Consider the following 11052-nt stretch of genomic DNA (forward strand, 5'->3'; position numbering starts at 1 on the left):
ACTGCAAAGCAGAGTAGCCCCCGCTTGATACAACTAGAGAGAGCCCATGTGCAACAACAAAGACCAAACGCAGCCAAAAATAAATAAATTTATTAAATAAAATAAAATCCCATGAGCCCCTGTTGGGGCTTAGATTCCTCTGTACATATCATTGTGTGTTTACGTGGCAGGTTCAAAGGGAGTCCTGGTTTATTTTTAATAGTATTTATTTGTTTGTTTGTTTATTTCCATGTTCCTTTTGAGGGAGTCAGTGTTCATAGCCTAGTAACCATTATTAACATCCCTCTAAGACTGTTGAAGAAACAGGTAGAGAGCCAACACCAACAATTCATGATCCCACTGGGCTTGCGCCAGAACCTGAGTTAGCATTTGGTTTGTCCTTCCGGGCACTGGCTAGAAGGTCCCATAATTGTAACTGCTTTATGTGCCTGAGATGGTGTCTTAGTTCAAGCTGCTATAACAAAATACCCTAGACTGGGCAGCTCAAACCACAAATTTATTTCTCACGGTTCTGAAGATTGGAAGTCTGAGATCAGGGTGCCAGTGTGGTTGGGTTCTGGTGAGGACCCTCTTCATGGTTTACAGATGGCCATCTTCTCACTGTGTCCTCACATGGCAGAGAATGGAGAGAGAAGCAAGCTCTCTGCTGTCTCTTTTTATAAGGGCACTAATCCCATCATGAGGACACCACCCTCATGTCCTAATTACCTACCAAAGGCCCCCATTTCCAAACATCATCATACTGGGGATTAGGGTTTCAACCTATGAATTTTGGAGGGGGACACAAACAGTCCACAGCTGATGGTAGAGTGTACACATAGGAAGATTGAACTGCTGAAATAGGCTTTTCTTCTACATTTCCAGGTGGTCGGGATTCTTGTGGGGTTGGGCATCATTGCCTTGGTGACTTCCCCCTTGCTGCTCCTGGCTTCCCCGTGTATAATCTGTTGCATCTGCAAGTCCTGTCGGGGCAAGAAGAAAAAGCATGACCCATCCACAACCTAAAGATCTCTGTTCGTATCCATGTGCCACAGATGTCTGGGTTATACCAGACAGCACAGTGATAAAACCCCCCTTAGTGAACTCGCCTCCCCCTCCTTGCCAAACTTTGGAAGTGCCTCTGTGTCCAGACTTTGAACTTGCCTGCCCACTTTCGGCATCCAAAAAGGCCAAGCGCTGGTGCGTGTGTTCCTGTGTAAAGAGAACCGAGTTCAACAGTCCAGGCCATGTCTGTGGAGTGTGTTGGAAAGCTTTGGGGTTGATGCGGAGGAACTAACACACCATCATGCTGTCGTCTGAAGGATCCCACTGGACTGTTAACTTCCAGCCGCATTCAAGGAGCCTGAATGAACACTTGGTGTAATAAATGTGCTGCCAGTTATGACAACACACATGCTAACTGAGAAGCCAGAGTCTGTTGTGTTGATTTGACCATCATGAGAAGCATGAGGAAAACCTCCTGTAGGAGGGGAAGAATCAGACTGTTTAAGGGGAAATTCTTATAAGAATTGTAATTCTTGTAAGAATTATAAGAGAGCTGCTTATCTTTGGAGCTGATATGGCGGTTCTGCCTCTGCCGGTTAGCGGGTGTGCTGATTCCCCAGGAATTTGGCGGAAACACAATAGGTTTCTCCTGTGTGGTCTCAGTGTCAAGCAGGAGAAACTGCTATGCAGAGGGAGTTGTCCCTTCCCAGGAAAAGGGCTGCAGCAGGTAAAACAATCTGGTCTAATGTAGTATCTCTCCCCTGGGTGATAAACTTTCCTTACAGCTAGTAGCTGTGGTCTACAGGATTGTTTTATATGAAGTATGGGTAAAGTGGCAGAGATTCAAAATCGTCATCACAGGTATCAGGGACCTTTCTTGAGCTCTCTGTTCATGCCCCCAACAGATTTAGAATTGGACCTGCAAGTACACACCGACAGTGAATATTAAAGCCCATAGGTATATCTAGAATATGTATAACTTGCTGCCTACCTAGAGTTTCTATTCATTGGGCATGAATGGATTTACCCAATAGTACACACAAAGTAAATGTTTACTTAAAAGCCATTCTTCTGGGACTAATATGGCTTATTATAAATCAACCTAAATATTTTTCGCATATTATATATGTAAATTTTGTTTACAAGTTCATAAGTTCCCCAAAGGTTTTGACTCATAAACATAACTCTTTTAAAATAGTACAATGTGCCATCCCAGTTTGTAAAAATGCTAATTGATAATCAAGTTGTTTATGTATTTTCAAACACAGTTCAGAGCAGCTCTCTTCCCAGCAGCAAAGTTTTGCTCTTTCAGCATCTGTTAGGGCAATCAGAGTACTTTTTGTATGTACAGGGCACTGATAAAACAACAAAAAATATCTGAGAAACAAAATGTAAATGCTTTATGTATCTTAAATAGTTTGGGTTCGTATCACCTCCTTGTGGCTTATTTTTCCCATTATTCTATTAGTCAGATTTTGAATAAATGAGTTTAGAAAAGACAGTAACTTTTACTATAGTTGCCATTAGCAAAGTAACCTGATGCTTCGTGAGAACCATGTTAAATGTTAGTGGACGGCTCTCCTTGAAGCTAGGGGTACCACATCAAGACCTATCAGGACCTATTTTCTGAGGTAACTGGGTAACTAGACTATTAAATTGCTGCTATCCTGGACCTGTTACTAAAGAACGATGCTTTGCCTACGTAATGGATTGTATTCTAAGTGGGGATGTGTATATTTAAGAAGCTTTAATTCACATGTACATATTGATATCTGATATATGTATAGTACGTCTATTGGTTGTGTACATTTTTATTTACTGTTTGTATAGAACATAGATAACTCTGGGAAAACTTTTGAATGGCCACCAACCCCTAAATATTTTAAATTATTCATTAGGAATTTCTCAATATTAAGTGTCTTTATTTTCCTTTGAAACTCTAAACACTTCAGGAAAAAAAAATCAATCTCTTCTTCTAGCACTGTATTTCATATTAGTACAAATATAAATGGATATATATTTGAGTAATTTGCTTTTTCTTACACTGCCTTATTATAGTACAGGGCATTTATAACTGCTCAGGGGATCACAGGAACTCAACTGAAATTGAATTTTTGTACCAAGAATGTCAGTCATGGCAATGTACTCCCCCATATTAATACAGTCTTCAAGCTGGGTTCCACAAAGAATCTTTAAACAGGGGCTGATTTCAAGTAACCTAAAATTCTATGTTATCTGAGGCAGAGCTCCTGAATTTGGAGTAAAAGTGGAAGAAAGCATCTATGCTATTATTTCCTTGACAAACTGAAGGACTATGTCTTCTCACAGAGATGCTATAAAAGAAAAAGCTTACTTTTTTTGTGGGCAGTGGGAAGTGTTTGTCAAATAGATTTAAAATAACTGGATTTAGAGGGACTTCCCTGGTGGTCCAGTGGTTAAGACTCCGTGTTTCCACTTCAGGGAACACGGGTTCGATCCCTAGTCAGGGAACCAAGATCCCGCAAGCCATGCAGTACAGCCAAAAAATATATATAACATAAAATAATTTAAAAAAAGAACTGAAGTAGAGAATAGCTTAAAATAACTGGATTTAAGTTTTTAAATGTTGAAAAGTGCCTGAAAACTGGTGATTTCTTCCTTAAAGCGCTCAACTATTTGGCCTGTGTGAGATTGTTGGAATCAACAGGAATAGGTTGGTTGGTTAAAACCCACTTATATCTCCAGTGCATCAAAGGGTGAGATGCAAGCCAGTCTAGAGATTGTGTTTATAATGGGGAAAGCTGGCAACTTTGATAACAGAGACTGATGTTTTCATTTTGTATAACTGGCCAGAGAAAGGGTTTTTACCCTTGTCGCCTTCCTCTGTTTGTCAGCTCTGTCCTTCCCTAGTGATTCTCTGTCCGTCCTAGGAAGAAATATGGGTCTATCTAATTATCTTTGGATGTTGTGGCAGAAGATCGTTTTGTTTGAAGTAGTGTAGTCCATTTGAAATAGAAATTAAACAAATCCTTCGTCACATTGTAATCTGGATGGGATAACTCACCATCCAGAAAAGCTATTGGATGTAATTCCATAACGTTTAGCTGTTGCCCCTTCTAGGGATTTTTTCCATTGTTATTAGGCAGGGAGGTGAAGAGGAAAACCACATGGAACCAAGTTTTAGAATCTTAGGTATCCTATTTGTTCATGCCATGGATGTTTGCTCCCCACTTGAAATCCCTAGTTTGAAAGAGACCTTTGAAAAACCAACAATTCACAGTGTGAATTTTCTTGTCGCTGGCATCACAAAAATCTCACCTATTCAGGTTTGAAAATCTACATGTTTATTTGAATGTAAATCACCGTTTCTTAGAACCCCAATTGTCTCTTAAAAATTATAGAGAATCTAGGGCTTCCCTGGTGGCGCAGTGGTTGAGAGTCCGCCTGCCGATGCAGGGGGCACGGGTTCGTGCCCCGATCCGGGAAGATCCCACATGCCGCGGAGCGGCTGGGACCGTGAGCCATGGCCACTGAGCCTGCGCGTCCGGAGCCTGTGCTCCGCAACGGGAGAGGCCACAACAGTGAGAGGCCCGCGTACCGCAAAAAATAAGAAAAAATAAAAAAATTATACAGAATCTAGATATGTATTACTTTAGCCTTCCCTATGCAGTACTTCTAAAAGACTTTCTGTTCATGAACAGATGCCTTTATGTACATAGAATATGTGTATATGTGTAGCTTTCAAGATAGTTTCAGAATGCCTTTGATGAATGACATTTTATAAAGCTGTTACGGTTGATATCTATAGGCTGTTACATCTCATGTTGATTCATCATCCAGAAAGTTTTGTTATGTATTTAAGAAATTGCTGTAGTATTATATTTTTCCAAGTATTTGAGAGGAAAATAGCTGTTTTAGTCTCTCTGGCCCCAATAAATGTGGAGCAGGAAATCAAGTGTGTTATGTTTTGTTATGCTGCATGTTTTTAGACACGTTCAGTTTTATCATCCAGGAGCCAACCAAGTCATTATTAAATCTTAGGTTTGGAACTGACAAAAAAGTAACCTAATGTGCAATACCATATATGGAAGTAACTCTTGCTACCTTGTTTCTTAAAAGAAATAGGAGGGGGCTTCCCTGGTGGCGCAGTGGTTGAGAATCTGCCTGCTAATGCAGGGAACACGTGTTCGACGAGCACTGGTCTGGGAGGATCCCTCCTGCCGCGGAGCAACTAGGCCCGTGAGCCACAACTACTGAGCCTGTGCGCATCTGGAGCCTGTGCTCCGCCAAAAGAGAGGCCGCGATAGTGAGAGGCCCGCGCACCACGATGAAGAGTGACCCCCGCTTGCCACAACTAGAGAAAGCCCTTGCACAGAAACAAAGACCCAACACAGCCAAAATAAATAAATTAATTAATAAACTCCTACCCCCAACATCTTCTTTAAAAAAAAAAAATAGGATCAAGTGTGATGCCTTCACTTGTTGCAGACTTTCTGTTGTGTGTGTGATACTTCACTCTGCCATTGCATAGGCATTGATCATTATCCAGAAAAATAACCAATAATTTAGGTCTTTGATCATCCTAATAAAAAATGCCAGACATCAGAGCTATCAGTTCTATAAAATACGTGTTGGGCTCCGTGTGCTCTAAGGTCAGTTCTAACCTCCCAAAAGTATGGTGGAGGAATGTGTTTCCTTGTTATGATTTTTAAAGAAAGGATTTACAGGTAGAGGGTTAACTTCAGGTCATTTCCATTTGATTAGTATTCAAGGCAGGACTCGCCTGAAGTTGAGTGCCAGAAGTTGCTTAACAACTAGGACTTGTGTCTCTGCAAAACTGGAAACTCACATTCCTATACTGGTGTTGATGCCTTTTTGCTGAATGTTATTTGCTTCTAATATGATACCTGAGCACAAAGGTTTACAACTGACTTATAATTCAATTTTCATTTTCTAAGCATTCAGTTTGGAGGAAATAAGATCATTTAAAAACATTTTTGGGTTATCGTTTCTTAATTTGCTTAATCGCCTCCTAGAATGTCAACATTATTTCATTTTTAAAGTGTGCTTATTATTTGCAGAACTTGAATTTGCATTTCCAAAGAATTATTGAATGAACCATTTTATACAGCAGTGATTTTAATTAATCCCCTAACCAGCAAACTCATTGCAATGTAAATTATGAATCTAGTGAGTTTGGTGGAGAATTATAATTAGGTTTTCCTGTAATTCAATTGTTTTCATTTGTTAGATAATCTAGGTATTTTTTGGACCCTAAAGATAGTATCCAGCTCTACATTATGAGAAAGAAATGAATTTCTTTGAACAATTTAATAGTAACTATAGTATGTTTTATTTATATATTTTTGTGTATGCTTTTTAAAGAACTTTTGAGAACAATATTATGAAATAAGTGGGGCAGATATTGGATCTACTTCATAGAGAAAGCAATAGTTTTGTGTACATGTCCTGCCAGGGGTCATACTATAAGTGACAGATAGAAAAAGAATGCCACAGGAGTTCCCTGGTGGTGTAGTGGTTAGGATTCTGGGCTGCTTACTGCTGTGGCCCAGGTTTAATCTTAACCTGGTCGGGGTACAGAGATCCTACAAGCAGCGTGGCCAAAAAACAAAAACAAAAAACCAGCTAGTAATTCTGAGTTTGCCTTTACTCTCAGGTCTGTGAGTTCCAAGAAAATGTCCTCCTCTTCCAATTGCCTGCATCAATGGAGGTATGTATAAAAGAATGTGTTATTTCAAATAATCATTTAGAGTCTGTATTTTGGTGTGTCTGACAACACGCCTAGGGCAAAGGGCCACCCCCTGAGATCGACCCCAATCACTCCCTGGGGTTCATCTAGAGAAGGGCAGGAGACAGGAGACAGATGGTGATTCCTTAGAGAAGTAATGCAGGGGTGTGTATCTGATTTGCTATTGGAACTAGAATTACAGCTGCGTCCATGTACTTACTCCAAAAGCCAAAGTGTTTACCTCTTCCCCACAAATACGAGGTACATTGTCATCAGTTCCTTTTAATGTTTACAATCAAGACTCAACGTGATTAACTCAGATCCAGATTCTTCCCTATTAACATTACTAACTTGTACTCTAAAGTGTTTTTGTGGCCTAGAATTAAATAAATCAGTCGATTGGCAGTTTCAAAAGCAAGAAAAGAGGCTCTAAATAATGAAATTTATGAATTTCTGATCTGTATAAAGACGTGCTTTGAATTCCATTTTCTGCATAAACTTTGTCTTTCAGTTTTATCAGCTTTCCTTTTTCTGTGTGTTATAACTAGGGTTCAGGCTTTTGATGAGAAGCGGATTAAGTCTAATGTTAGCCATTTTATCTTGTGGTTCCTTACTGACCTGGCGTGATTTGAGGGGGTATATTTTCTTTTGGAGGGAGTGGATGGGTGGTTGACATTAATGCTATTGAACATATTTAGATAAAATAAACATGAAGATTTTCTTGAGGTGAGTTGTGAGACATCTGATTATTCATCAGCCTGGGCTGATCTTTTTTTTTAACTTTTTTTTTTTTTTTTTGCAGTACGCGGGCCTCTCACTGTTGTGGCCTCTCCCGTTGCAGAGCACAGGCTCAGGACGCGCAGGCTCAGCGGCCATGGCTCATGGGCCCAGCCGCTCCGCGGCATGTGGGATCTTCCCGGACCGGGGCACGAACCCGTGCCCCCTGCATCGGCAGGCGGACTCTCAACCACTGCGCCACCAGGGAAGCCCTGGACTGATTTTTTTGAAGTCAAGCCAGTTTGTTTCACTAAAAGCAAACAAGTCCAGAAATCCACACACTGCCCTGCATGGTGTGTCCCAAATTCCAGCCTGGCCCTTGGACTTTGGCACCACAAGGGTACGTGAACAAAGTTGGGAGAGTGTTGGTAAATCTGTGACACCCCAGGCACAGAACCAGCAGGCGATGTCCTCTGTTCTCCCTGCCTTCTGCTAGTCCAGGTGGTGTGGGGTTGGGGGACAGACACCCAGCTTGTAATAAGTGGCTTCAGTTCCAGGCCTGGCTTTGCTCTTGACTGGTGCTGTGGTTTGGGGCCAGCCATTTATCACATGGTGTCATTTTGTCTATTTTAACTCAGGCTTAGGAGGATAGGATGAGATCACGAATGTCAAAGTGCTTCTAAGTGTTCTTTGTTAGGAGGGGAGAGGAGAGGGAGCCATTGTACTGTGTGTGCTGTGGCTGTGAGTGTGGGTGATGAGTTTGTAGTCAGACATTCTTTCCAAAGGAGAAAAGAGAACTAAGGGGTGGGGTCCCCAAAATATATTTCAAGCTTGTGAATGTGTGTGAGGTAGGAATGACCTCCTCAGTAAATATGTTGTCTTTTTAGATTTAAAATATTCCTGGGCTTCCCTGGTGGCACAGTGGTTGAGAGTCCGCCTGCCGATGCAGGGGACACGGGTTTGTGCCCCGGTCTGGGAAGATCCCACATGCCGCAGAGCAGCTGGGCCTGTGAGCCATGGCCGCTGAGCCTGCGCGTCCGGAGCCTGTGCTCCGCACCGGGAGAGGCCACAACAGTGAGAGGCCCGCATACCGCCAAAAAAAAGTATATATATATATATATATATATATATATATATATATATATATATACCTTCATGTCACTTTTTCACAAATATTTCACAAGCATGTAGCTAATTTTATGCTCCATTAAAATGGAGGATATGTGGAGAAAGAAATGCGTTCATAAAAGCACAAGAAGTTTTTCTTGGGGGGAGGTTTATGGTAAAAACTTGCATTTACAAGATTTCTTATGGTGTGCAAAGTATTTTGAATCACATTTCCATTGGCTCTTCATACTATTCTGGGAAGTAGCTATTAATATGCCCCTCCCCCAATTTACAGATGGGAGCTGAGACTCAGGGGCTAGGTGACGTGGCACAAGTTCATAAAGTGGGTTGGAGGCAAAGCTAGAATTTGAACCCACATCTTGCATGAGCCAGCCTAGGGCCTCTTAGCATTATTTTAATTTTTAAAATAGTGGCTTAAAGCAACACATTCATTAATCTCAGTTTCTGTACATCGGAAGTTTGGCATGATGTAGTTGGGTTCTCAGCTCAGGCTCTCACTGGGCTGAAGATCAAGGTGTTGGCCCAAGTGTGTTTTAATTTGGGGCTCAGGGTTCTCTTCCAAGCTCACTGGTTGTTGGCAGAATTCAGTTCGTTCTCATGCCTCCTGTGTGGTGCCCTCCATCTTCAAGCCACGTCGAGTCCTTCTTATAATTCAGATCTCTTTGACATCCTCTTTGGCTGCATCTTTCTGACTTCCATAATTTTAAATTATAAAGTGGCCAGTGGGAACATGTTTGTCATTTTCAATAGGAAATTTAACTTTTTACCGTTCTGTTTCCCTGCCCCTTGAAGCCAAGCAGTTTGCAGACGTGATAGTATCAACTAGAAGAAATCACAAACTCAGGGAAGAGTTAAAAGCAATATCTAGCTTCCTACAAGGGAACTGTTGATCTGAATTTTCAGTTAAGCCTAGCATGGCCAAGGTTTTAACAGTAACTCTGCTTCTGGCTGGCGTCCTTGAGAGGTCTTCTTGGTCTTTACGTGAGACAGATTTTTCCACATGGGCTTAGAAGAAAACCTGATCTCATCTTTCTGAACAAACCTTCAGAAGATTCAGGATTGGACTGAATCTTGTGTTGGATTCAGGAAGGACAACTCCTTTCAAGAGTTGACTTAAAATACAGGATGGTGTTTCCACCCAGGTCAGACCAATAAAGCACTGGATTTCAGTTAGCCAGTTGCTGCCTGTCGTTGAAGGACCTGCACTGAAAGTCAAGGTCATCACCCCTTCCATTTTCCTGCCCCAATGCAGGAATACAGACCCTGAGCAGACACTTTAGATGTTTTAAAGTAGAATGGCCACTTTCCTGACTAGAAATGGAAGACTAGAGGGAGATGTGAGACCTCTACTAGTTCCTTTTGGCTTTGGACAATTTACAATTTATCTTGGCCTCAGTTTCCTCATCTTGAAAATTGGAAGTGATTATTTTCTAAGTCCACTTCAAATCTAAACTTTTGTGTAAGATGGAAAAGATTACTAGCACCCATTGTGAGCCTCATATACATGAGAATAATACACAAAAGGGAAATTCTCCTTATTAGACAAGGAACTGGTAATTACTGGAAGAAGCTTCCAGGCATAAAATTATAGATAATTCCAGAAGCATGTGAAATATAGTACAAGTTTATTTAAAATAAGCAAATTCAAAGAACAATGGTTGAACTTGGTTTGTTTACAGCTGTTGATGGCTGAAAAGACTTACAACAAAAGTTGTTTGGGGAATTTTCAGGGATGTGTTTCCTCTAGTACTTATATTAAAAACATCAGAACCTCAGTATCCTTATTTTAAACACACAATGGACTATTTATTCTGAGTGCGTCAGTCTGAGGAGTCTTTTTAACATTCAGTTGCTTGGTATTGATTAATTTATCTCTATGTTTCCTATACACATGGCATGTTCTGTGAATTGAATTAAATTTACGGCACATATGTACATGTGTTAATGGATGTGTTATAGGATAGTATATATGATAGTATATTTACCTATCTATATCGTGTGTGTGTGTGTGTGTGTGTGTGTGTGTGTGTGTGTGTGTAGTAGATAGGTGGATGGATGGGCACATCTACTTAGGAACAAAGAAATTTTTATTCAGACTTAATAAATTTTATTTTCAAAAGTAGAACACAAAACTACTTCTGGATTTCAAAAACAGTAAACTAAAAAGCTAAATCAATATTCAAAAAATGCTTTAAAATTTTAACTTTTAAACATTTGAGATTTAATTTTAAGAATGGTCACACTAAAACTCATTTCTAATATTTAAATCTGATGTCACAAATATATCATAACCAAGCAAGTAAAATAAAGACTTAAACAAATCTTCAGGTTTAATTTCTATTACCCATTTTAATGAAAACAAAAATGTGTGTTGATTGCATCTTAAAATAAAAATGGGGAAAAAAAGGGAAATGATTGTATTATTTCCTTACTGCTCATTCATAATCTACAGGGTATTTCTCGAATGTTTCCACATAAACATCCTCAACTGATAT

The 11052-nt window shown here is 40.3% G+C and overlaps 1 protein-coding gene across 2 annotated transcripts in view; it reads left to right on the forward strand.

The window, feature by feature from the left end:
- Window positions 1-7458, forward strand: part of RNF144B (ring finger protein 144B) — an 83443-nt gene extending 75985 nt beyond the window's left edge. The window contains exons 8-9 of one of the 2 annotated variants that reach the window (XR_003796605.1): window positions 865-1711; window positions 6641-7458. Coding sequence is in view for 1 of the 2 variants with exons in the window: in XM_029242122.1 (XP_029097955.1) it covers window positions 865-1005 (141 nt within the window). In the remaining variant the exon portion in view is untranslated. Of the gene's footprint in view, window positions 1-864; window positions 4919-6640 lie in introns of those variants that run through there. The other variant, XM_029242122.1, reaches the window with a different exon arrangement.
- Window positions 7459-11052: the final 3594 nt, after the last annotated feature.

This window comes from Monodon monoceros, unplaced genomic scaffold, assembly GCF_005190385.1.
Source record: "Monodon monoceros isolate NGI ecotype Baffin Bay Population unplaced genomic scaffold, NGI_Narwhal_1 Super_Scaffold_3, whole genome shotgun sequence".
Classification (NCBI taxonomy): domain Eukaryota; kingdom Metazoa; phylum Chordata; class Mammalia; order Artiodactyla; family Monodontidae; genus Monodon; species Monodon monoceros.